Source organism: Montipora foliosa, chromosome 14 (assembly GCF_036669935.1).
Source record: "Montipora foliosa isolate CH-2021 chromosome 14, ASM3666993v2, whole genome shotgun sequence".
Taxonomy (NCBI): domain Eukaryota; kingdom Metazoa; phylum Cnidaria; class Anthozoa; order Scleractinia; family Acroporidae; genus Montipora; species Montipora foliosa.
This window is the reverse complement of record NC_090882.1, coordinates 7,178,278-7,205,230: the sequence shown is the minus strand read 5'-3', so window position 1 is coordinate 7,205,230 and position 26,953 is coordinate 7,178,278. Positions and strand designations below refer to the sequence as shown.

The 26,953-nt window shown below is 40.1% G+C and overlaps 1 protein-coding gene across 25 annotated transcripts in view; it reads left to right on the top strand.

Annotated features, from left to right (window-relative positions):
- LOC137984619 (kalirin-like) overlaps positions 1 to 26,953 on the top strand; it is a 167,132-nt gene that overhangs the window by 120,052 nt on the left and 20,127 nt on the right. For 22 of the 25 annotated variants that reach the window (XM_068831802.1, XM_068831807.1, XM_068831798.1 and 19 more), the window contains 26 exons: positions 785 to 862; positions 1,384 to 1,419; positions 2,000 to 2,146; positions 3,515 to 3,616; positions 3,927 to 4,014; positions 4,216 to 4,294; positions 4,404 to 4,467; positions 9,988 to 10,249; positions 12,300 to 12,426; positions 14,538 to 14,736; positions 15,308 to 15,723; positions 15,880 to 15,946; positions 16,487 to 16,590; positions 17,024 to 17,093; positions 17,229 to 17,318; positions 17,982 to 18,125; positions 18,512 to 18,589; positions 18,701 to 18,736; positions 19,909 to 20,049; positions 20,557 to 20,731; positions 21,941 to 21,982; positions 22,837 to 22,882; positions 23,512 to 23,659; positions 24,271 to 24,375; positions 26,014 to 26,218; positions 26,695 to 26,731. In XM_068831802.1, the coding sequence (XP_068687903.1) occupies positions 785 to 862; positions 1,384 to 1,419; positions 2,000 to 2,146; positions 3,515 to 3,616; positions 3,927 to 4,014; positions 4,216 to 4,294; positions 4,404 to 4,467; positions 9,988 to 10,249; positions 12,300 to 12,426; positions 14,538 to 14,736; positions 15,308 to 15,723; positions 15,880 to 15,946; positions 16,487 to 16,590; positions 17,024 to 17,093; positions 17,229 to 17,318; positions 17,982 to 18,125; positions 18,512 to 18,589; positions 18,701 to 18,736; positions 19,909 to 20,049; positions 20,557 to 20,731; positions 21,941 to 21,982; positions 22,837 to 22,882; positions 23,512 to 23,659; positions 24,271 to 24,375; positions 26,014 to 26,218; positions 26,695 to 26,731 (3,086 nt within the window). The remainder of the gene's footprint in view (positions 1 to 784; positions 863 to 1,383; positions 1,420 to 1,999; positions 2,147 to 3,514; positions 3,617 to 3,926; positions 4,015 to 4,215; positions 4,295 to 4,403; positions 4,468 to 9,987; positions 10,250 to 12,299; positions 12,427 to 14,537; positions 14,737 to 15,307; positions 15,724 to 15,879; positions 15,947 to 16,486; positions 16,591 to 17,023; positions 17,094 to 17,228; positions 17,319 to 17,981; positions 18,126 to 18,511; positions 18,590 to 18,700; positions 18,737 to 19,908; positions 20,050 to 20,556; positions 20,732 to 21,940; positions 21,983 to 22,836; positions 22,883 to 23,511; positions 23,660 to 24,270; positions 24,376 to 26,013; positions 26,219 to 26,694; positions 26,732 to 26,953) is intronic. The other 3 variants (XM_068831803.1, XM_068831804.1, XM_068831795.1) reach the window with 1 other exon arrangement.

The following is a 26,953-nucleotide window of genomic DNA, read 5'->3' as shown; positions in this document are numbered from 1 at the left end:
ATTCTTCTCAGGCGATTCAACCGACTTTTTGTGCTTCTTTCACCTCGCCCCCCACCCCTCCACCCCCTAACGTGTTGTTACCTTGTAAACACCACACATAGGTTTAAGTTCCTTTCTGCCTTTCACAATAACCGTTAATTTGACGCAAGCACTTTGTGGTTTGTGGACTAATTTTAGTCGTTCAGTTGAGTAAAAAAAAAAAAAAAACGTTTGCCTTACGGTCGCTGGACAGAATCGGGAAATTGGAAAGAAAAAATTGGGAAGAAATATCCGCAGCCTTTACCGCTCCTACACATCAATGTTGTAGTGCAGCTTTTGGACAAAAATAACGGTTGAGCACTGTAAGGACTGTGTAAACGGTGCGATATAGATCGTAGTACTGTAAAGTTCTTATAGATTGTGGATCGTCCCCGCGGGAAACGTTTTCTCTATTCAGTTTACGTGGAAAAGTTGTACTTGCCCATCCAATTACTAGGATCTTCCTGGCTAACAAAAATGAGGCCATTAAAACTTAACTCACTAAGAAGATTCTAGTTCTAGACAGAAGAGGAGAAATAAAACTGCGGCGTGGAGCTCAGCAAGTTTGTCCTCTCAAATATGAACCATAAACCCAACCGTAATTTCTGCATGTAAAAAAAGCGGAAAATTGTTTCGCCCCCAAGGATCTTCCCCTTATCAGGATCTTCGTCTCTCCAGGTAACACGCCCCCTTAAGAAACGTATCATTTATTACACTAAATTCAAATGAATGCTCACCTGCGGTCTTTTATGGCTTGTTCCTTTAGGCTGGGTTGGATGTTATGCTGAGCGTGCCTCGACGAGCGAATGATGCTATGTACGTCAATATGCTATATGGATATGATGTAAGTATTTAATAAGAATAATAGTGAATTTTAAAAACGACAATATTGAAGTTCGAATGAAGCCACCAACCACTGTGTAAAATGGAAACTTGGGACTAAAATCCGAGAAATAAGAGGAATATTTTGCATAGAGCTTTTACTCAAATTTGAGTTTAAAATATGTGGACTGGGAAAACGTGTGAAAAGTGAAGGAACAGGACAAAGTATGTAAAATGAGTGAGAGATGTGAAATTCGAGTCTGGCTAAAAGGAATATAAAATATGGGTTTATCGGTATTTTATTTTACTCATATTCGATTTGTAACGTAAGCAGAATATTTCTCTTATCCCTGTTGATGCCGTTGATCGACAATAGCTCGGTTTTTAACCTTACATTAGAGGCCTCATTCGAACTTCAATATTGCCACTGAAGGACAAAAGCAACGTAACAGCTTCAACGGTTATGATGATGATGATGAACTGGGCGAATTTATCTACCTTAAAAATCCTTTGCCAAATTATAACTATTTCTCCTTTTTTCAGGAAAACATCGATTCCCTCGGAAAAGTTGTCTTACAGGTACGTGTCAATAATTATTGCTTTGTTTTTTTTATTGATACGCTTAATGATTGGATTGGAAAATCTCGTACCCAGATCTCCTTCGCTCGCCACAAGGGATCTGGGTACGAGATTAAAAATCTCGTACCTTATTCGCAGCTCATGAGACGTAAAAGCGAAACTGACCAATGGTGACGTACTGGCACGATTTCCCTCGCTTAGCGCCGGCTGTGTGCATATTGTTTTCGCGAGTTTTGATAGGTACTTTTCTATGATAATGTCTGTTGTGAGTGGTTAAGTGCTGTGAAATCAAAAGTAACTTTGACCAATCACAACAGACACAAGCAACCAAGCGAACCAATCGTAATGCAAAGCAGATACGTGCAGCCGACCTCCAGCGGGGGAAAACGTCAGCAAGCAAGTGCATGCATCCGGCGTCAAGCGCTCGAAGACGGTAGCAAGCAAATCTTGTTTCATTCGTTTTTTTCCTGTGATAAGAATGTTACATATTTTGGCTTGTGGCGCTCATTGAATTGCCTCTCCTTCAACAACAGCATAACTCGATTGTTACCTCCATTAAGAAGGTTTTGCTCTTTTTCAGGACGCTTTCACTGTTTTTGACCCAAAGCAACTCAGAAGAAAGGGCAAGGAGCGTCATATTTTTCTGTTTGAACAAGCCTTACTTTTTAGTAAAGAAACAAAGGATCCAGAAGGCAAAATCAAATATTTGTACAAGAACAAGATTAAGGTAAAGATTGCAGGCCTCACTTCAATCGACATCGCTTCGCTCAGTTGGTTCCAGCATCTGAGCTTGTGTCTGTTTAGCCTGCAGTGCAGACCTATTTAGTGGGCGGCTAAATTACTTACTTCGCGAAATTTGGCCGCCATCTTGAGTTTTGTTAAGTCGAGGAAAACTGGGGAAGGGCCCTTCTCTTAATCTCGTCCCATTCCCTCGCAACATGTAACTCGCTGTCCCTAAACGACGGTCACTCGCTCTGACTAATGAGGCTCCTGCACTGCAAGCTATTGTCGGTTTACCTTCATTTCTGGGCATGAAATAAAGGTGGGATAGATGTTGCAGTTGTATGTCACGCAAAATGATGTAATTTCGTGACAGCCAAAATGCCCAAGAAGTAGAATGAAACATTGCAATAACCACTTAAACCTGTTGAACAACATAAAAGGAATACAGCAAAAGGATAGAAAAGCATGGATGGACACGAATAAACAAGATTGAAACGGATTGCATTTGGTTTAATCTTGAAAAAAATCGGCCCGACCATTTTCATGTCTAAGGCAAATCGCCTGGCTAAAGATCGTTTTTGCTCAGAATCGTCCTTTTTGTGATGTAACGATAATTTTATCAGTACTGTATCAGCGTTGGATACTGATCAATTGAGGGTAAGTATCCCGCTGGAGATGAATGAAATGAATTTAGAATAAGTTGTATTGAAGAGCTTTCTGATCATTGAAGGTTGACGAAGTAAAAGTTTTTCTTCATTGGACGTGTGTCCGTCATGCTTAAAAACCAACACGATTAACTAGCCCTTGATGAATAGTTCATGTCCCGGGAGGTACAGCAAGAAAAATTGGGCGGGGGGGGGGGGGTGAGGCCCGCTTCCAAAGAGACCAAAATGTGCGATTTTCCCTTTGCTATTTCATACCTGACCAATAATGTGATGCCCTATTTCACATACCCAATTCAAGACTTCAGTGCACAAACCATACGCTATTTCAGACCAAAAAGTCGATACCCTATTAGACCAAAACGGTCTATTTCAGACCCATAGCCCATACCCCCTCGGGAAGGGGGGGGGGTCATGTCTGCCTGCTCCTCAATGCGGCGAATCTAAGGCGAATCTAAGTGCGAAGTTTTTCTTATAAAAAATTAGTGTTCATTCACATGTTAAGTTAGTAGAACTAGTTTCCATCACAAAAACTTCGCACTTAGACTTGGTTTGAAGAGGAGTCAGACGTGAACTCGCCCATCACTTAAGATTGAAAAAGACTTGACTTTTTCTGCTACGAAAACATTTCTTCTTAATGTAGAGAAATCACTCTGTGTGTGAAAACAGAGGCCCGTCGATTCATTTAATATTTCATGTCTTCCTTGCAGACGCCAGAATTAGGAGTCACAGAACATGTTGCCGAAGACTCGTGCAAGTTCGCAGTGTGGACTGGGAAACCTCCACAGTCAGAGGACAAGCGGATAATCAAGGTGAGGTTTGCAGTATAGATGCATAGCGCATGTGCACACGTGAGAGGAAGCGCTGCAAATATCGTGTGAACAAGCCAGGGCAAATTGCTAGTTTATTTTATTTTCCGTTCGAATTCAATGCATGATGGAGAGTATATGTGAAATATATATTTAAACTGCGGAGTTGACCTGGTTGATCACACTGAAATGAACAACTTAAGCTGTAGCGAAAGAATCGTGATAAAAATACAGGCGTGAAAGTTAGAGAGCTCTTTTGCTTCCTCCTCCTTTTTTTTTTAAAAAGTGACCTCGAAATTATTTCCTTCCCTAGGCAAGATCTCTTGAAACGAAACAACTCTGGGTGAAGGAGCTTCGAGAAGTCATCCAGCAATTCCAGTTTGGCACCCTCAAGGAAAGAAGTAAGTTTGCAAATGACCGCTCTTTTGCTCTTTCTTTTTGTTGTAAATATCGGCACTTTGGAGACTCCATACCCCCCTCCCCCCTACCCCCTGGCAATATCGGCCAACATTAGCCGCAATAATGGTCAATACCAGTCGACGCCTGGGTGAGCATTTACTAGAACGTGGCTTGACGTAACGTGTTTTAACATTGTTTTGCAGCCGCTTCTATGACAAGCTCGACAAGTTCAGTGACGACTACGGCCTCCATGAAAAGCCGCGAGGAGAAGGCTGCTGACCGGTATGAACGATTTGAGCTCGCGTGGATAAACTATTTGTTGATTTTCGTTATGTTGGTATATTTTGCTTCTTTAAGAACTTACCCAATTTCCTTGATCTTTTTTTTGCAGGGAAAGTGGTGTTATTGAAGATGATAGCTTTTCAGGGGATTTCGATAATTTCCCAGAAGGAAAGGTAAAGAGATGTTTATGAAATGACTAAACCGCTTATTTTAGGTAGTGCTTCGGTCTTAGTGACGAAAGTAGTTGCACTTTTGTTGTTTTGGGTTTTGCACTTCCTTATTCTTAGTGATGGGCTCAAAAATATTGTCCAACTTTCTCAGTCAATGAGTTGCAAACACGTTTTTCCCGCTGTTAGCGCTGATTACATCGGTTAGCTTATTCAGTTATGATTGCCGAAAGTAATTTCTTTAGCTGAGGTTTATTGATAATCATTTTTGTTATATCGCTAGTGTTTCTGGCCGATATAACGCGCGCTCTGATTGGCTAAGAGTAGCTAAGCGCAGGGCATTATTCTCTCGTAATGCCCACGGGCCAATTATGGATTATGCAAATTAGTTTGTCCTTCTTTAGAACCGTTCTGTTGGCCATATAATGACAAACTCAATAACCTCGACCGTTCGGTCGTTACAGCAAAATCTCAAACCTCGGCCTAGCTGTATGCAAGGCCTCAGTTTAAGATTTTGCTGTAACGACCTCACTCTCGGTTATTAAGTACTCTTAAATGAATGTATTGTGCCCACTAAGGGACAGGTTAAAGAAATACTGAGAAGGGAAAGGCGAAACTGTCGGGAAAAACAACTGGACCAAAACTCACTCTTTGTCTCGCTCGGTATCAACACAGGGGGCCTACACAATCTGTTTGTGTAGCCGATAAATGTACTGGATTTACCGTTTGCTTCACCTATAGCGATATATCGTTAACTATGTATGTAAATCAATGATAAATAAACGTTGAATTACCTTACCTGTGGTTTATATTCGTCCTTTTACCTCATTTTTAACCCATTTATAATGGAACAGTCAACGGCGAACTCAAATTCATTCAAAATCGCTCAAAAAACCGCTTTTGAGGTAAAAGGACGAATATAAACCTCAGGTAAGGTAATTCAACGTTTATTTATCATTGATTTACATATATAGTTAACGATATATCGCTATAGGTGAAGCAAACGGTAAATTCAGTACATTTACTATAAAATAACAATCGGCTACACAAACAGATTGTGTGGGCGCCCTGTGGTATCAACGACCTCTATTTCATGCTTTGCAATTTTTGGACATCTTCTGCGCGCGTGTGTCTCATGTGACAGTTTTCTCGCCCTTTTTCACTGGTTTGTTCTTCCGCGCTTTTTAGCACTTTGCACCAGCCGAGTGTTTGTTTTCATTTTCCCCGCTGGTACTGGTTTCGTTCTGTTTGCGCCTCGTCTGTTTAAGGACCTTTTGCCTTGAAAATCATACTAAGCTGTTAATCTGTCTGTATAAAAACTTGACCCTTCCAGAGTAGAAAATTTCGGTGCAGAAATTTTCAAGTGGTCTAAGACGCTTCCAAAATGGTTCTAATTTTCCCAGCCATCCTTCAACAATATATAAATCATAATATATATATATATATATAGGTCATAAATTTCTTCGTTGCGTAAAACGCGCAATAATTTTATTCGCAGTCTCGACCTCTGTGCAATCACCTTCAGGCTCCAGCTGGAAAAATTCAAGTAAATATCTCTTTATATATCTCAACGCAAAAATGGCTCTCCTCTGCGGGCTGATCTTTATATGTCATGATTATTTCTCTTTTGTAACATTGGCTAGTAACTTGCATCTTCTTTAGACTTGTACACATGTAAATAATTTTTCGCAAGCTGGAAAGTGTTGAATGTAATATTATACGCCAAGCAGGAAAAAAAAAGGTGCAATTAGCTGTTTCCTGATCTTTCAACTTTATCGCTATCGTGAAAATTATGAAATTTAAATTGAAGTTTTTCACCCCTCCAGAATTATCCGTTAGATTTCACTGTTGGCTTTTTATTTAGGTTGAAAACAGTTATTACTTGCACAAAAAGTCCTGGAATTTTCGAAAGCTGAAAAATAGTGCAAACACTGTCATCACTCGACATTCAAATCCTTTCGCATACCAGTTGATATCTTATCATTATTACATTTTTATGGCTCCACTAAAACGGGGTCTAAAAAGGTTAATCCTTTCAATTTAAAACCAGATGTCGATTCTCATTGATGATTTTCATGCTTGAAAAAAAAATCAGTGTTAAGCATTCCAAAGTAAATCAGATATGCTTTATCCTGGAAAATGTTCTCTGTGCATTCGCGGTCTTTTATCCAGATTGTTGTCTTTTCAAACCGTCTTTTTTAATACCAGTTTCACGTGGCGTGGCATTTCTTTTATTGTGTTTACATTACAACGGGACTGTAACATGCCATGTACATGTCGTTCGGACCACCCTAGAGCGTTTTCTACGTGTTTACGTGGAAAAAGTTGTGTGGTACTCTCCCGGGGGGGGGACTCCCATATGAAACAGACGGGGATGCTCGTCGGAAATTTTGAATTTAACCCCTAAAGGAGACCAATCTAGGCGTGGCTTAAGCAAATTTTGACCCCTAAAAGAGACCGTTTAAAAACACAAAAATACGACACGCAATGAGTTTTAATGATAAAAAGGCATAATCATCGAATGCTTTTATCTAAAAAGAAAATTTAAAAGGAAATTTGACTTCTGTTTCTCTTCGCGTAATTCTGCGTTACTTCGCGGAACCCTAAACGAGACCTTGGTGGCATAAAATATTGGCGCTTTGCCCGGAACACCCTAAGCGAGACCAAAATCCAAAATTTACACCCCTAAGCGAGACGACGAGCATCCCCGTCTGTTTCATATGGGAGTCCCCCCCCCGGGGGTACTCTCCCCCACCCGTCCTCCTGTCCTAGCTCCCGTATCACTTCGACGTTGCAAGATTCGTGCCTCATTTGAGAACCATGTGAATTACCTGCTCTCGTACAACGCAATAGGAGAAAAAAGAACAAAGCAAAAACATGGCGACCGTAGGGCGTCTTCGTTTCCGCCTCATTTCGACAAACTTTATCAAGATATCTGCACTATGGCAAGAGAAAAATTATTTCTCCTTCTAGGATTTTAAAAGAGCATCCCGTAGGAAACAAGAGTCCGTTTTAGTTAGGAGAAGTTGTGGTACTTCATTGTGTCACACTCGTTAACAGGAAGTCGAATTACCACCATTCTTTCTTTCGCAAGAGGACGTTTTATCGACAAATCACGAAAGTGCCCTAGCTCTGAAAATAGGATTTTCTGTTGGTTTTGAAAGATTAATGTCTGTGTAAGAGGTTTAATTTGCAAAACCCTTTAGACGCTTAAGATCGGTGTTTTTTCCGCCCAGTTCTTTGTCTTTCATTCCACTAACTTCTGCCGACGACATGGCTTGTCACGCCGTTTGCGGTGAATGAGGGTCTCCGTTCTACCAATGATGATAAAGACTACATGCTTGGCCGCATCGAGACGTGCTAAGTACCTACTGGAAAACTCAATCGTTCCTTTGTGGCACGTCGAATGCGACGATTCAAAACAAATCATAGCCTTAAAATCAACTAAATGGCGCCCATACGTGACCGAGCAGGCCGATACTGATGACGACACAGTCGATAAGAGATTTATTTTCCTTCGGCAGTGAAGTATTCCAGATATCGTTCTCATGATTTGCTCGTATTCCGGTCGCCATCTTGGACTAGATGTTGACCAAAAAATGGGAAGCCGCGATTCTTCGCGGCAAAGGAAACAATTCTCGCCGCTGCCCCTGCTACGAGAATGGCAGATGTCGACTTCGGACCCGAAGGTAACATTCCTTTCTTTGCCTGTTCGGTTGTCGTCATCTGTTTGTTGTCACATCAGTGGGGGAGATATTAGCCCTCGATCGTCGTGATATTTTCATCAGAGTAACTTTCACATTTCTGGTGATCTAATATCGCCCATTATAGTGTGCTTGCGTTTGTGAAATCCCTCTAGAATTCCTATATCTGTGGTGGCAGCCTTTTGGGAAAACGAAATTCTACATGCCAATGATGGCTAATCCATTAATCGTAAACAAACAATTGTAGTTATAAAAAGGTTCCCCGCGCATTGATGCAAGCTAAGGCAATCGAAATTTTTTTAACCGGATAAGCGTCAAAAGCAGGCTTGAACTGCTCTTCGTTTTTCTTGTCGCGGTAAAAGCTTGCGTTAGTCCTGTGAAAATCCTGTGTTTATCACATTTTTTTGCGAAATCTTTTGTATTTCACGCAAGTTTAAAACCTCTTGATTATTCACTCAGCTGGGCTGTAAACAATTCAGACGATCTCGAGGCTTTGATTGCTAACGTTATGTCAACTTTGGCGTAATATTTATCCACGAAATCAGAAAACAAATTTCGAAAAGCTGAAGTTGTTCAATTTTCAGATAATATGCTAGAGATTGTTTCTAAATGCCTATATATTCGGTGTTAAGCTTCACCCAATCTTGACATGGAAATGATAGCTCCAGTTGGGCTATTGTTATCGTTAATGGCTGTACAAACATAATTGTGCTCGTTTGTGGATCTTCAAAGTTTCCTGTCTTTTTTATTTTTTTATAGATCTTTATGCTATATATAAATTAGATCGGCAGTTTTTGAAAAATAATTTCCGATATATTTGGTCCTTTTGTGATGCTCTTTGATGAAATCACACCGAATCACTCACTCTTTTAATTTAGAGAACAAATCACTATATGTCGTCATAAGTACTCACAGTATCTTTTTGCAGCCAGGAATAGCTTTTGATTAATCCATTAGGCAGATGTCGTTAGGCATATTGACTTAACATTTTTGGAAACAGGAAAAGGTTTGAAGTGAAATTGGCTGAGAATTTCCTTAAAGATCTGAAATATGCTACATTTAGACTGCGCTCTCGAATGAAATGCTCTGTTTGCCAAGAATTTAACTTTTGTTTTTCTGTTTCATGCGCTTGTTTGGTCTTAAAATGATAAATCATTCCAGAAATCTATAATTTGGATTCTTTGCCTTCGGGCTGATTCAAATGAAATGATACGGGTTATTAACGAATACTTCGGCGTTGTAATAGATTAATTGATACGAATCGCGACAAAATTATTCTGTAATCAAGCCCCCAGGGAATGCGTGTGAACTAATCGTGGTGTTTTAGTTTATAGTCCAGTTTGCCTTGGCCCTCAAGTACATGCTTGTACAGTACTTGCCTTTGATTTGTCAGCTAAATATTGAATGTAAGAACGCATCTCTCTTCGGCGTGGACGTATTCCTCAGCTATATGCGAATATTATTGGTTATGTGTTTGTAGAGTGGAAAGTTCATTTCGTATGTCTAGTTTCCGAGCGTTAATAACTTGGTTCAGGGTTCAAGTTTGAAGTAAGAGATAAGCGTTAATTCCAGTTGACCAAGTGGCGTTTTAGTTTATATTTTCGACAGACAACATCAGAGAGGTGGGGAACGTTATTTGATTCCATGTCAACGTTTTTGGAATTCCAATCTAGTGACGTGAAATGCGGTATCAGAAGTTGTCTCGTGTACACAAAGTCATGTCTCTAACATTTGCATAACCTTGCTGGAACCAAAGTCTTCTAAAATGCCCTGGGTCATTTATTCCACATCCCCTGTTCAGCTGATCTCGTTTTCTTCCAAGGTTCTTGAATGCAATGAGAATGTTTGGTCGGTGACAGAGAGCTACAAGGCAGCCAACGATGAGGAGATTTCACTCAAGAAAGGACAGCTCGTTGAGGTGCTTGTAAAACCACACGGAAGCTCGCGATGGAGAGTTCGGTTGCTTTTAACCGAAGGAGTGAATCCTTGCGAAGGCTGGGCGCCGCATACGAACCTCAAGCGATCGAGCGACGCAGATTCAAAGAAGAAACGCCACTCGGACATTTCGCACTCCAGCAGCGAAGGTATGGCGAAAGGAAGTTGATTTTTTTCCTTGCTAATATTGTTGATGCGCTTACCTGGTTTTGTCTTCTGACATTTCTAGGTGTCAAAATTATTTTGCTTCTGTTCGTGTGCGAACAGTTTCGATCCACCTCCAAGAAATGTTTGATAGCTTTCGTTTTGATTAACAGACAAGCTCTGAAACGAAATCGAGAATTTTTTAACCGGGTAAGCGTCGAAAGCACGGTTGAACTGCTTTGCGTTCAAATAAAAAAAAGTAGACATGTTTGTTTTACTGAGTATTCAGCTTTATTGTTGGTTTTATTTCAAAGAAGAGCTTCGTTTTGCACCCATAGCTCTTGTTCAAGGTCTCTAGCTTTGTGTGTTCTTTTTTTAAAGTCGTTTTCTGTAGACAAGAACAGCGAGCAAATTCTTTGATCAAGTCGGTCATGCAGTCATCACACATCGAGTAGTTTTTATTTGAACAAGTTATTGAGACGAAGACGTTCTGTTTTTCCTACATTGTTCTGCAACGTGAGAATATTCGCGGTGATAGTAAAGGAATACCTCTGCTGTTGGAATGCACAATGGTCGATATTTAATAGACTTTAGCTTTTCTCTGTTTAAAACGCCAAGGTCTGTCATGGCAGGTTATTTTAATTTTACAAAACCACAACTTAACATGGATGTCGAGTACAAAAGAAATATTTGCTCTGAGGCGTTAAATTTTGCGTTAAGAAGATTAAGAGGTCTCTGCATACCAGTTAATTTCTCTATTACGTATCGGTTTGTATAATAACTTGTTTCCCGGCTCCATTTTTTTGCTTATGCTATGCTATGCTATCTCTATGCCTTGGCTGCGATATTTTTTTTTCAATTTGCGGCCAATACCGGCTCTTGGAATCGCTTAAGTGTTTTCCGTAGTTAATTGCGTTTAGTTGGCATTGTGCAATTAGCCGCAATATTCATTTGTGATAATCACACGTCTCGCAGCGCCGCATTGAAAAACATTCGCATTGCCGGTAGCAAAGCGATGGGGAAAGCTCGTGGCTGGATAATGCAGTTTTTGGCCAAAGCGTTTTGATTATCTCTGATATTGCGTGTCTGTTTTTCCTATAAATATGACATTTGGTCATTCATTGTCAAGGACATTAAATCAAAATATCCGGTTGTTTCTTTGAAAAGTGTGTTTCTGGGCATAATTGAGTATCGCCTTCAAAATAAGACTGACACATTCGCGTGGCTAATTAATTTGTTTCGTCTCCTAATTCGTCGTTCATCGATTTCTTGACATGTAAAAATGCGAAGCGTGACCATTTATATAGCCTGTATTAAGTTGCAGTGTTTATCAGGTTTTCTGTAGGATCGATCTTTCTTTCAAAAATCTCATTTCAATAATGGGTGTGTTTGGCCTTTTTAGAGTAACTGCAGAATACCCGGACACTTTTGAATAAAATTTCTCGACGGAAAATCCCTTGAAATTTTTTAAACTGTAGCTTTCGAAAGCTCACTCGTGTGGTCTTTGGAGCGCGTCAACAATACATCAACAAGACGATGAAGTTCGAAAATTTTCCCACGAAACGAATATTGATACCGCCGGTATTAAAACACATGTGAAAAGTCGCGATAAATACATGTACGTTCTTGTCAAATGTCTGGAGTACGGCTTTAGAATCATAGAAGATATTGTCAAAAGTTAAAGCTACGTTCTCTCCAACAGGGAAATTTTGGATTGCTAGAAATACACGCTCATTTCAAATTTGCTGAAAAAGACAAAATGGCTATCAACATTTAAGATTATTAAAAAATATACTTATCTTCCTATTTGTTTTTGTAATTTCCTGGGTGCCTTCATTGCGTCCAAAGCAGCTACATCTAGAAGTGTTTAAAGTTATCAAGACTATTACGAAACTGGATCATTCAAAATGTTGAAACATTAGTTTTTCCTTTTCCATGAAAAATTGCATTGAGCATAGTTAATAGGTTAACTGAGCATTGAGCGGGCATTTGCAAAAATTCGCGAGACAAAAATTTATGTGTCCCAAGGCTCATTATTGTTTGGTATTCTTGTAGATTCCGTGTCACTGTCCTCATCTGACAGCCCCACTGCATCTTGGTACCAGGGTCAGCCTACCAATAATGGTGGGTCTCCGCCAGTCCGTCGGCGCTCGCGAACAGGATCTCAGTTCAGCTCTCTTCGGTTAGTAACCTGTGTAAGAGAAAGTAAAAATGGGTTTCCTGGACCAAATATTGAAAAACACGTAAAGTGTATATTTAGAGGCCATTTGCCTCACTCATAACGTCATTTTTCTGCCAAGATCAGAGTACTATATCAAAGGACCTTTTATATTTAGAATTATTCCACTTTCCAAAAAATTAAGACAAAATTGTTGAAATTTGCCAGATAATGGAAGCCACCGAAGTCACTTCGGTCTTGTTAGTAAAATTACCGCCTCAAAGAAATGGCCTCTCCGAAAACACATGTTAGTCTCATCCGCCATTTTGGCCCCTGGCCAAATGTAAAAATAGTTTACCCTGAACTTAAAATATCTTTATCGTCAGATCATTCAAATTTAAAATAGCACGAAAAAGCACGTGCTTACATTTTAGACCACTGTTAAACTCTGATACACATGTTGGTGAACAATGTTGTATCGCTGCCTGATAGGATTGTAAAATCTAAGGGTCGCGTTTGGCTTTCTACATGAGAAGTCTTAAACTCAATATATCCTAGACGAGATTTGTTTATCGCAGAATTTAACAAATTGAATGTGGTTCTCCGTTGTCTGTACTCGTTATCGACAACGATATCTTGTCATCACAGTGGTCATATCATCATCGGCTTATCATATATATCTTTATGCTTGGTGTAGCTAATATCTCCGAGCATTTAACCTCCCAACCACCGAAGGTAGACCACAACACCGGGAACTACATGCCCTACTCTTTGCGACAAGTGTGCGGGTTCTTTTACGTCCCACCGGATTATGAACATTAAAGGGTTGTGAGACGGGACCTCCGGCTTATCGTCCTTATCCGAGAAGACTAGAGAGTCTAACCATTTGCAGATGTAATTACAAAGGCAGCACTTTCTCCTCAGTTTTTTAAAGACCCTGAGTGTTGGTCCGGCCGGAGTTGAACTCACGACCTCCCGCGTGACAGCCCGGTGCTCAAGCAACTGAGCCACCGGTGCGCGGTAAAATGTTGTCAAAATGTTGTGCGCCTTGTAAGTCCAGAACAAATTTTGGCCACTGTGATGACGAATGTCGTTGTCGATAAGAGTACAGATAACGCTGAACGACATTCAATTTGTTTTTTACCACAATATTCAGCGCGAAAGAAATGCTTATTTCTGAGCGTGACCAAGATCATGTCACGAAGAAAGAGTAAGCGTTGTCTGTAATGTGAGCGTTCCTGATTGGCTATTACAATTGCCTGACACACTAACGAGAGCATGACGCATGTTAGCCAATGAGATTCGAGATTACAAGCAATTGTGGTTAAAATCACTTCTACGCCATACTTGTCAAAGTATCTACCATCTATCGTTGGCACTGTGATAAAGTATAAGAGAGCACTGTGCAAAATGAATAGGTTCTACTCAGATCCAAACAGGTACATTATATTTGCATGAAGTTGTGTTTGTTTCAGTTGTTGCAATGTTAAAGTTACTGAGCTATGAAGCCACTTAGTTGGGATCAAGTCAATTTGTTGGGGCGGCTCATGTGTTCCCGTCAAAGGACTCGATGAATGAAATAAATGTATTTATTTTGAAGTACAGGTTATAGACGAAAGGTAGAATTGTTGTGCGAGGATCATTGATTTACCTTTCCTTTATAACACACACTTCAAAATGTATACATTTCAGTTGCGGTTAATTTGCCTCTACTTTCTTCTTAGACGTAGCAAAACAGGCAGTCACTCAGTGTAGAAGTTGATCGGCTCTCGTAGAAATATATTTTGCAGTTAATTTGAAAACCAGCAGTCATTGTACGCACGACTAAAACCGTGAGAGGCAAGGGCCCTGCGTGAATTGACATCACTTGTTGCTAAGGAAGCCAAAACAATTTAATGACTTCGTATTAATAGAATATGCCACATGTCTCTCATCGGGGAAATCGTGAGAAAGTGGCGTCCGTTTTTGATACTTTTCATGTCAATTTTGCGGCTCATTCGAGGGGCAACGCTGGTTTCAGGCGTCAGGCTTTTTGAAGGGATCTTATTTTTAGATTCGGTAGTGAATATTGTGGGAACTTTTTATGTCTTTTTATCATTGATATTGTGTTGTTGTTTTTTTCTTCTTCCAAACAGGAAACGCTCGTGGAGTAAAGCGAAATTTGGGAACAAAACATCAACTGACAATTCCCCTGCTACCCCTGCGCGGGTAGTAAGAAAGGCCTCAGGGGGAGGATCTAAGAAACTTCAGCAACTCTTGGGGGCTAGTGAGAGCGATATCGATTTGCTGTTGCTGAGACCAGTAGAAATTTCTCCCGCATCACACGCCCACAGAGTAAGACGTTATTTTAAAATGAGAGTGGTTTTGTTTTTTGTAAGAGCAGGATTAAAATAGTGAAAGGTACCTCAAAAATGTCGATATTTCTCGAAGAAAAATTAGACTTTGTGTGCGCGCACGGAGTTAATCGTAGACGCCTGAGGGACAATGATTCAGTGGCTTTAGGACGATTGCATTTTATAATGCTATTTGTCCGTACTGGAGGGTGATTATACACACGAAAGGTTTTAAAAAAAAATCTTTTCAACGTTTCTGATATACATTTTAACCATAGGGATCGAACCCTATCAGCACAAATCCCATAATACTCTTATTTTACATTTCCCCACTTCCCCCCCCCCCCCCCCCCAAAAAAAAAAAAAAAAAGCATAATCATTGCTTGCAATTTCTTCTGTGTCCCGGGAAAAATCGAAAACAATGCCTTTGTAAATTTTTGAAAGGTATGGAATTTGTGCAAGTAGAGAATGGTTGCTTACGATGTAAATTCGAGTGGAATATCTTCAAAACAAAATTTAAGCAGCAAATAATTGACTTTCACTTTTGTTACGTTTTTATTTTGTTGATTCAGAGTATCCCAGAGGAGAACAGTGAAGTTTGTAATACAGAAGAATCCGAAGGCACAACTTATCTTCCGGTTCAACCTGTAATAAACGAAGGAGACCTCAAGCTTCACCTCAGCGACGACGAAGATGAAGACGAAGATGACGAGGAAGATGATGACGATGAGGATGAGGCGTATGAAGGTAGCTTCGACAAGGTACAGGAAGAGGAAGCTGAATTGGAGGAAGAAGAAGAAGAAGAAGAAGAAGAAGAAGAAGAAGAAGAAGAAGAAGCACAAGATTCGGCTCAACCGGAAGTGAATGTGAGCCAATCAAAAACGCAAGGAGAGGAGATTGGGGAGCAGGAAGTCGAAAGGGATGTGAGTCCACCCGCGGGAGTTCCCGAAGAGGAGGATCCCGAAGCCGTTGCGCTCAAGAAAAGAAGGTAAGTTGAAAAAATTATTCTAGCCTCCCCTCCCCTCCCGTTCCGTCCCTCTTCTTCCGTCCCCTTGTCGTCATTGGACTGATTCATTTTTAATGAAGCCTTGATATGGGCATTTCATGGTAAATTCTCCTTTTCTTTGTTTTCTTTTTTACATAGGTTCGTGTTAAAAGAACTTATTCAAACAGAGAGGGATTATGTCAAAAGTCTTGGAGAGGTTGTGGAGGTAAGAGGAAGAGATTTGAATACCAAGGAAATCTATTACTTTTCGAACCGAAATTCTTTGGTAGACGTTGTGGTTGTTAAGCGCCTTCAAAGACGAAGCAACTTGTTGGCGAAAACGTTTTAGGTGTCCATTACAAAAAATAATCGATAACAAAATATTAATTTAAAAATTGATCACTCCTTCACGCATGTACGGTAAATAGTCAACTTGTTGCCTCATGAGATGGGGCTTTCAGCGTGATATGTTTGATATGAAAGATTCTTCCACTTTTTTTAAAGCGCGTTTTGAGTCAAATGCGAGTTGAGTTTTTGGGATCTCCAGGGTTTTTCTTCGAGCTTTCTGGTTGTCTTTCATTACTTAAAACCCCAACATTTGATTTAAGTTGCTTTGTATACTTTACAATGAGTTACAGAGTAGAGCACTTGTTTTTGGCGATAGAACTTTTTTGCTTGAGCAAAACAAATATATTATGGTCACTTTTTTCATACCTAATTTAGGATATGATTCTTAAGTAGTTTTACTAAAGTGTATATTTTACAGGGATTTATTCCAGAGCTTGCAAAACCAGAAACCCCAGAGCAGCTTCTTGGGAAAACGCGGGTATTGTTTGGCAATATTCAACAAATCTTCGAGTGGCATAAGACGTAAGTAGTATCTAATGCCCGTTTTACGCAGTAGAGTGAAAAGTGATGCGCACCCGAGAAGAAGTAGAACGGTTGCGATATCTTTTGCAAAGAAAAAAGATACTTTTTACAGGACAAGTCAAGAATCGAGTGTAACGTCGGATGCGAAAAGAACCGTTCGGACAATTTTTACAACGAAAGAGTGCGGTTTTATCCTTTTCGTGAAGAAACCATAGCAGTAATGGTCCCGTCTCTGAACCGATGAGAGGTCTTTGTATATGTGCGGAAGTAATCGGAATTCCTCAACGTTTTTGTTGGTTTCGTGTCCCGGCTTTTTGATTGTCGCGTTAGCAGGTGCTTTGTTATTAAAGCATGTTTAAATGGAGGTTCGTCAGTTAGAAGTTGCGTTACTAGACAGAAGTCTGTTTATTGATGTTTTCTTTCGTCTTTACAGGAAATTTGTCAAAGAAATAGAAAAATGTGAAGATGCTCCTGAGAAGTTAGCTTCCTGTTTTTTGACATCTGTAAGTCGATCATTGAACTGAGTCGTTTTGTGGGACATTAAATAATCATTAAACTTGGAACGTGACGGCCATCTGTGAAGTGGTATTATCTACTGCAAACTAATGTGAAAGTTTGTCCATATGTTTTTTCCAAAGGAACGGCAGCTCAAGTTTTACATCTTCTACTGTCAAAACAAACCGAAATCCATGAGTCTCGTCCAGGAATTTAAGGATACATACTTTGCTGTGAGTTGAGATATTTCAAGTTTTTTTGAAACTGTTCGTAAAAGGAGCTATTTAATGCAGGATCGAAAGTTATTTCGCAATTGCAATGGTTTTAAGCCTGGTTCATACGACGCAAATGCAAACGTGTTTTCACGTGACGTCACGGCGGCTATGTTGGTGTCCCTAAACATACGAACGGCGGCCATGTTGATGTCCCCAACTAATCTTCAGGGAATTGAGCTCTTTTATCATGCAAATGTTTTCTTTTGTTTCGGTTGAAAAACAAGGTTACTGATCACGTGAGTGAAGACACTCCATACACGTGTGAACTACCATTTTCTTGCGTTAGCGTTTAACACGTGTGAACACGTGTGAAACACTGGTTAATTCTTGTCCACCATCTTGGAAAGAGGACTAAACTGCGCCTGCGTGTCTGACTTCCCTTGCGTTTGCGTTGGCATTTGCGTCATACGTGTGAACCAGGCTTTACATTGCTTTGCTTGTTGATTGGATGGAAAATCTCGTACCACATTTTTAGCCAATCAGAAGCAATTTGCTCGCACGCGTTTTTCCCGCGCTTAGCGTCCAGCTGCATGTCATTTGTGTAAGTTGGTCCGTTTGATTGTCTTTATTTGTTGTGATTGGCCGGTACTCAATCTGCACTTGCTGTTTTTGTTTTCACAGGAAGTTGCAGAGCGCCTCGGGTATCGGCTTGGAATCGAGGATTACTTGATTAAACCTGTTCAGAGGATAATGAAATACCAGTTGCTTCTGAAAGACTTCGTGAAATACACTGCTAAAGCAGGACTGGACACGACTGAACTCAAGGTTTTTCCCACTTCTTTTCATAACGGTGTTTATCTGTGTATGAAAAATGGACATGCAGTCATTCATCGTTGGGTATTTTATTTTTATGGCGCAGAGACGTACGTATGACGCGAATGAATATGAAAGAAGGGAATGCAGAATATATACCAGCCCTCCGCTAATGAAGTAATTGTAGCAACTTACCACGCGACACCCCACACGACACCCCACGCGACACCCCAGACAGTGAGCTTCATCACCCATGATAAATACATTCACCGTTTGTAAAATTTTGACCAGAAAATGCGAAACTTTGTGACATACCTCGTAGGTATAAATTGATTTAACTTATAGCAAATTTGAATGCAAAAAGATATTATTTTCTTGCTTTACATTTACAATTCCAGAAAGCGTTGGATATGATGCACATCGTTCCAAAGAAGGCGAACGACATGATGAATGTTGGAATGTTAGAGTGCTACACGGTAAATAAATTTTCTTCGCTTTAGTATCAACTTTGTGGTGGAAATTTCTTCCTCATCAGATACTCCGTACTTCATGATTTTCTAACGAGGTGTATATTTTTCCTCTCACAGGGAAAGATTCAAGCGCTTGGCCAGCTTATTATGCAGGTAAAGTGTTTGAGGAGCTTAGAATACGAAAGCCAAACGACGTGTTGTAAAAGATTACGTCCATTTTTAGTGTAGAGTGCAGGCTGTTTTCGCCATACTTCCATGACTAAAAATTTCTTCATACTATTGGAGAGCAAAAATAAATCGATATTATCTTTACAAGGAAGCCTGGAAGCGTATAGAGCGTTTTCACATGACGTCAACTAATCCTCCGGGAATTGAACTCTATTTTTATGCAAATACTTTATTTTGTGTCAGTAGTCCAATATGGCTGCTGGTCACGCGATTGAAAACGCTCTATAGATTTGGATTGAGGGATGAAAGTGAATTGAAACTTGGGAAGAAATGCGCCATATATATTTTTTTTTGAAAACTGGGGACACGGTTTTAAGAAACTCTTCAAGCATTCCGATAAAATTGTTGTGATATCATCTTATTGGGTTGTCAGAAATGTTATGCGTGTACGTTTGAAGACCCAGGTCAGTATGGGTTTTAATAATGCTAATGATAATAGCATTTTCCACAGTTGATAAAAATAGATTGTTGCAAAGCACTAAGGGATTGAAATGCGGACAAACATCGCTAAAATTTCTTTGTCTTTGTCCGCATATTAATCCCACAATGTTTTGGGCGCTATATATATATCGTGACGTCAATTGAAAAGAGTGTTATTATAGAAATCGGGAGCAAAGACGACGAGGACGAAGACGACGACGGCTACGAGAACGCCACAAAACAATAGGTTTAATTAGCAAAAACAATAGTTCTGCACGCCCTGCACGTGCGTTTTACATTTTGATACATTTCTTTGCTGTTCTTGTCTTGACAACGACGTCAAATGATCAAATTTGAGGTTATGTGGAGGACGAGAGCACCTGACGATCAATTTTCAAATTTCTCTCTAAATATCCACACCGTTCTCAACAATTTTATTCTTGGGATGTGTACTCACACTTTCCAAGCCCAGGCAATTGGAGTAATCGCAAAATTATTACAGTAATGGGAAATAATATTTTTAGACAACGTCTTCGTAGCCGTCGTCGTTGTTCTTGCTTAAGGTCTCTATTGTATTTTATGTTGACGACGACGATGATGCTGATGACGTCTACCACGATGTTATTTACCGTTGGAGTGTCTTGAAATGACGGCGCTCTTTTCCCCCTACATTTCAGGATACACTGATGGTAGCGGACCCCGAGACTCGCAAACCGTGCAAGCGACAAGTCTTCTTGTTTGAGCAACTCATGATTTTCAGTGAACCTTTTGAGAGGAAGTTGGACTGGACTGTGTACATCTACAGGCATAGCATCAAGGTACCAGTAGAAAGTCCTTTATTATACATAGCTGGCGAATCCATGCAATTAAATTCCTTTCCCCCAAGGGCGCGTACGTCAATGTATCTTCCTTTTTCAAGCTCATCATTTAGATATGCCCTTAATTAGATGCACTCGGATTTCAATAAGCGTCACGAAGTGTCTCCGTGCTATTCTCCCCAACTTCAACATCCCTCGTGTCTCGGAATACAGACAATTAACGTCACGAAGTGTCACCCAAATGCTGCTCCTCAAATTAAGGATGAAGTACTGCATTTATACTAAGCTAAAAGTAAATCTAACCTTTACCCTTACCTTATGGTTGCAAATAGGTAGCAAGGTCAAAATTGGGCGTGCATTTCTGGGCACAAGTGTTGAATTTCTTTCCCGCAAGCGCGCGTACATCAAGATATCCTATTTTCGCATGCTTTTCGATTCAGAAGACATCAGTGCATCAATTCCATCTGAAGAATCTCAGTTTTAAAAAAGGTTTTAATAAATCCTTAGGTCAATCATATGCATCACATGGAAGTCGGTGACGATGACCTGTCCTTTGCCATTTGGACTGGCTCAGACCCAGATGCCGAGATCTTCACCATGACCGTGAGTTCACCTGAGAAGAAGCGAGACTGGTTACTAGCGTTGCAGAAACTTCAGGAATCCCAACTTTCGTTTGCTATGGGTAAGTTTTAACAGAAGATACGCAGTCGCGACAACACACAAAACACTGAAATAACACGAAAAATACCCATAAAGGTTTTATTTGAATACCGATAAAAAGGACTTCATTAGAAGCGGTTGCAGATTTTTACGAATAAAAGTTTTGTCAAACGCATTTCCAGGTTAAGTATCGTAAACTCGATAACAACTTGATTAACTTCCGCTGAATTGCCAATACAGTAACTGACTAAGTGTAGCATGGAAATTTTACTGAATCTAATTCATTGCAAACTCACTCTTTGTTAGCTGAGTCTAATTACTCAAACTACAAGCGTCTCGTGGCGTCGCATTTTCGTAAACTCTGCCCCTTTTACTGGGGATAACACTCTAACGAACGAAACTCAATCAATAAACTCGACCGAGCTTAACTATTTAATTCTTCTTGCGTATCCACTCAGTTACAACGGGTGTGTAAAGAGCTACTCTGAAAACTCAAACATTCTCTGACATTGTGATTGGCCGAGCACTTAAGGTTATTCAAGGTTGTGTCGATGATTATCTGGAAATCATAAAATCGTTGCCTATTTGTCTTAAAACCACATGTCAATCAGAATTTGTTAACTAAAGAGATACACTGTCTCTTAATGATTTAGTAACTGTCACACACGAAACACGAAGTTTCCGACAACATTTGGATTGTGTTTGTTGGTTCTCTACTCTGCTTCGAGAGGTTTTTCTCCGGGTATTCCGGTTTTCTCCTCTCGTCAAAAACTAATCAGTATGATTTGATAGAGCTGTTTTCAAATGAGTGTCGTAAAACCAAAACCAAAGTAATTACTTTGGCCAATCAAAAAGGACGGAGGCAATCCAGTAAACCAATCAAAACTCAAAGTAATTACACGTAGCCGAAACAAAGCGCGGGAAAATGTGCACGCGCGAGCCACGATTGGTTTTGGTTTCACTTCTGATTGGTTGGAAAAGTGGCGCGAGAACTTTGAACCAATCACTGCGTGAAGTAATGCAAAACCAAAGCAATTCGCTAATTACTTTCGACACTCAATTGAAAACCTCTCTGTGCTTCTACCTACAAAACCATATAAAAGAAAAAAGAACCCTCCGAGGGGTTCATTGTTCAATAAACTTGTTAGAGGGAATCAGAAATGAGGAAATTATTTCTTCAGTATTGCTAGGTTTCTTTGTGTTTAATTATTTTTCTAACTGTTTAATACAGACTCGGCTCAAGGTGGTCTTCCTTTTAACCTGGAAAACGAAGGTTTGAAGTTAAAAAAATAAATAAACTTAAACATAATAAAAAAATAAAGAAGCGTTTTTGAGATTGCTTGCTTAGTAACCTGACCTGAATGGAAGCGGGCCTTTAGTCGTTGACCATCCAAAAATAACCACTTTTACAAGAATTTCGGGGAGTTTAGTATCGAAACGAAATCATTGTCGATCTGCAGCCTCGCTTTCATTCAGAGATCGGGTAACTCTGACACAACAGTCGGAAAAGGCCATTTTTTAATAGCCTTTATCGGAGTTATCAGCGGTTCAAGTTTGCCGCATAAACGAGGCTAAGGAGTCATTTTGTATCGAATTGACCCTTAAGCCTCTGTTGCATGTCGTTTTAAACAAAAGAAAATGTGCCTGCAGGCTCAACTCCAATAAGGTCTATTCGTTGAAGCGCAGAGCATCTTTCACGAAATCTAACCTTAAATTTCTTGTTATAAACAAATTTAAACGTGCTTCAATCAGATATTAGTATAATTCTTCGCGAGTCTTCGCGTCTAAAACACCAAACTCTGGAAAGAGCTACAGAACAAACGAGATTGTGCACTTCTGGGCGTTAATGAAAGGCAACTCGTCAATACAGTTGTCTCCAAAAAATTAAACGAAGCAAGGTGTTTTTCTTGTAAACCTAAATAGTGTTTTGCAGAAAGGAAAACTTCCGAGCACCATAAAAGTTAACTTTCTAAAAAATAAATTTCAATCTTAATTGAAGTATTTGTCATGAATGTCAAAATAAATCTTAACCTTTCAATATCCTTTCGGTGTTAGGGATGAACTATTTCAAATTATGCATTTGTTGACTTAAGTAGCATTCTAAGCTTCACTATTTTTGTTCAACAGCTTTAGGCAATCCAATCGAGTATCAAAAACAGCAAGCCAACGGCATGTAAGTTGTTTAGTAATCACGTCTTATGCTTTGTATATTTAAACTAAGCCGAGAGTTCATTTATTCGGTGCGGTAGCACTGACTGCTTTTACAATCAATCAATCAATCAATCAATCAGCTTTATTTAAAACACGGTAAATGGCTCAGCAAGCTGGTTTTCAGACATGCTGTGTAAGAATTATAAGGTATAAATGTTAAAAAGACTAGTAAACTATAATCTTGGACAACGTTGTTGAGAAAATTCCGCTTTGGGACTAACTACAACCACAAATATGAAAAACAAGCTCTCTTTTTGCCCCCTTCCCCCCCCCCCCCCCCCCAATGTGTGTATTTGAAGTGACGGTCATAGTCCGCAGTTTTGTAATCAAGAAATTCTGAGATACGAGTGGCAATCTCCCATATTTGGCCCAAAAGACCAAGTCGGCTAACTCAATGTTATACCCTTTCCACGGTTAGTTTTTGCCATTTGCATTTTTGGGAAAAATTTTCTTGCGCAGAAAACTTTGGGAAACAAAATTTCCGCTACAAACTTTCCAGAACCATGTTCTTGGTTTGCAAGGTTTCATTTTACGATGTGATTATTGCGTAAAGATCCTCGAAGGTGATCTTCTATTTCAATTCGTCCCCAGTCCACCAGCCATGGCCCCTACACACCCCGTAACGACACAAGGCCAGGTGACCCCATCCAGCAGTACAACGTTACCGCTGTCTGTTGGTGCCAACCGTGGGCACAGCTTCACTATGCCTGACACGGGCTCACTGAAAAGACCTTCACAGGTAAGAGATCTTTTTTTGAGCGTTGCGCTACAGGGCAAATTAAGCTCTTTAGCTGATAATAGTCTTGATTCTCAATACCTGTCTGACCGACATTTCATTCAAAGTGTGAGGAGAATTTACATACTGGTCACTCCTGGTAGTCAAAAGGTTAAAGATGCCGTGACGTGGACCAAGTAGTGGAGGCTTTCCTGAAAACTCGAAATTCAAATTTTGTCCATTTCCACTTTGTGCATACTTCGCTGTAGACGAACAAAAACAGCTTCCATAAACTTACACCATTCTTCGTTACGAAACTACAGAAATATTTTCTGGTCTCAATTGATACAAATATGTTTTTTAGCGTTGAGAGTTCAGCTGCTACAGCGTGACACTGTGAGATCTGTAGCAGCTTTCGTAAGGTGCAATTTGATTTGCTTGCCACCCGCCAAATGGGCCACACCGAAAGCAAAAGAATGAACAACGAAAATAACTTAGTCTTAAAAACAATAGAAACTGTTACAGTACCAAATAATTGCCAGCTTTTGAGGGGCGCTTTACTACCGGCAATGCTCCTTTTAACGAACTCGGAGTTTCCAAACTCTTGTTACTAACGGCTTCTCTTTGTTGTCTAGATACCAGTCGCCTCGCATACTAATCGTCTACAGCACATGAATCTAATCGACCTGTCTACTGCGCAGTCTCTCGAGGATCTAACGTCACCCTTTCCTAATGCTTCCGTGAGTCTTATATTTATTTCTTTTTGCATTGTAACTCTTCTCGAGCCTTCCGAGAAGATAATTGTCTTAACTCGTTTGACTCGAATGTGTCCGACTCAACTATATTAGGTTGGTACGGCTTCAGGGGTACCATATTGAAAGTGGAACGAACACGAACTTACCTAGCTTATCTTTATTCCTCTACAAAAGACCTTGCCGAATCAAAGGAAAGTTTTATCTTCATAGACTCTTGTGAGCTTTCTTTGTCACAAATCGCCGTACGTTAGAAAAGCAATGAAAAGAGGAGAAAAATCACTCAAAATAAACATGCCAATTCGATTCCGTTTTGTTTGATGCGTAAAAAGCCAGAGAAATGGACCATTTTACAGTTCTGTGCTCAGTTACCAGGCCTTTGAATGAAAGTGAGGCTGCAGTTGTCCTTGTTTTGATACAAGCCTCAGTGCTTTTCTTATGTAAATAGAAGCTCGTTAGCATGATAACAACGTGATTTACATAAGAAAACCAATGAGGTTTGTATCAAGGCAAGGTCAACTCCAGCCTCGTTTTCATTCAAAGGCCTGGTAACTGATTACAGAATTGTAAAATGGTCTATTTGAAACTTCCAACATGGCGGACGGTTCTGGCTCCAGTGGACACATAGAGTCTAATAGCTGTCTTCTAAGCGGGGCCTGGGAACTGATTGCTAACAGACAGTGGAACAGAGAAACAGATAACTTTAGACAGGTTTAATTTCAGAATGGTCTCCATACAAACCCATTATTTGGTTAATGTGAGCTGTTGGAGAAGTCAGCTTAGACCGGTGAGACTTATTGGGTGATTTGGCCTGTATTGTATTGTGGAGTCTTCATATGAATGTTATGGTATTTTGTCAAGCTCGTAGGGTGAATCGGTAACTAGAGGTGAAATACACTGCTTTATTATATAAACGCCATTGAAATATCAGGTGAGCTTTGTCGCGAAAATAGGATTTCTTCACACGTGAAAAGATCGCCGCTGCTATGGTTACAAAATAAATCGTGCCATTGTTCTATGTTAGACCTACAAAAAATATTAAATTGAAATGGTTTGGTATTTCATTAGTGTTTATATAATAGACAAAACATTACATGACCGTGCGCTCACTCGTGAAGTATTCTTGCTCATTCGCGATTTGTTGGCAAACTTGTATTTCAAAGAATTTATGGGGGAAAAAACGTTTTTCGGGAAAGTGTGATACTTTTTGCTTGACGCGCGTGATGAAAAATGTGATTGGTTCTGCGACTATAACCAACAGCGCAAACAGTTAAATGCACAATATCACGGAAGAGTTATTTTTGTTCCGTGCGTTCTTTGTTGAGTAATTTACAGAGTTGGGTGGTAATAGTGTAACAGTTGGCCAGCTTGGAAATGGCTTGATTGGCTGTCCTGTGGTGTTCCCGCTGAAGTTGGCCAATCACGATAGGCGCTGTGAGAGATTACATATTTCAGATACTGTCATTGTGTGCTTTCGGTTAGATAAGTGTTTTCCGTATGTGTGAGAAAACCATTAGGTGTTTAGTGTTCAAAGTGATTTTTCTCCTGGAAAAGATAGTGGTTTAGTCACTCCGTACGTATGCGATAAATAAATTCTTTCCCGGGTGTATTTGTTTTTGTTTATAGCGCAATAAAGAACGCTTTGTGGTGTTGGAAGACTTCAAGTCCAAAGATAAAGATCATCTTACGGTAAAAAAAGGTGACGTGGTGTTTTTGGTTTCGAACAAGAAACATGACAAAAACTGGAGATATGTCTGCAATGCGACCGCGGACAAACTCGGCCTGGTACCAGCGAAGATCCTCAAAAAGGAGGCGAATAACAACATCGAAGGTTGGTAGCGCGAGAAAGGATTTAAGGTTTATGTCCGCTCCTAACGTTAGCCTAGCTTAGGGACGGTGTCTACTAATTCAGTGATATTTTTTGCGGGGTTTACGAACATTCGGGATTAGTAGGTCTTAACAAGTGTTATTGAAATCCAAAAAGAAAATCCGGCGATAACCTGGCATTTTTCAACAATATTTGTAAAAAGCTTTAAAATACAAAGCACTGTCTTGCGTTCTTTTCCAAATTGAGGCTTAATTAGCTCGGAAGAATGCTTAGTTACCCCTAAGTTTATTTTTGGATACCAAGAGCACTTGCTAAGTTCTGCTTTCTCCGTATAGTTTTAAACCGCTCAAAAATATTCTCGTATTAGTAAGCACCACCCATAGGAAACCCGAGTATCTCGAGATGCGCAGAATGTATGCGTAATGATAATAGTAGGCACCGTCTAATCTTTAATAAACGTTGACAATCTACCCTTTCAGATCAAGAAGGTTTACAATCTCCAAAGAAAACGGCAGGGTAAGTTGACCTCTCTTTTTGCAATCGTTTTTTTTTTTTTTTTGCGTAATGGACCTTATTCGCGCGGCGGCCATATTGGCCATAGACAGTAGCCCCGCGCCTCGAGTTGAAATGGTTGGGAACGAGTCTCGGGGGTGGGGCAAAACAAAAGTTTTCAAACCCCCCCTCCCCCCCCCCTCCCCCCCATGACTCAACATGGCCGACGTTCTACAGTCTGTCGTT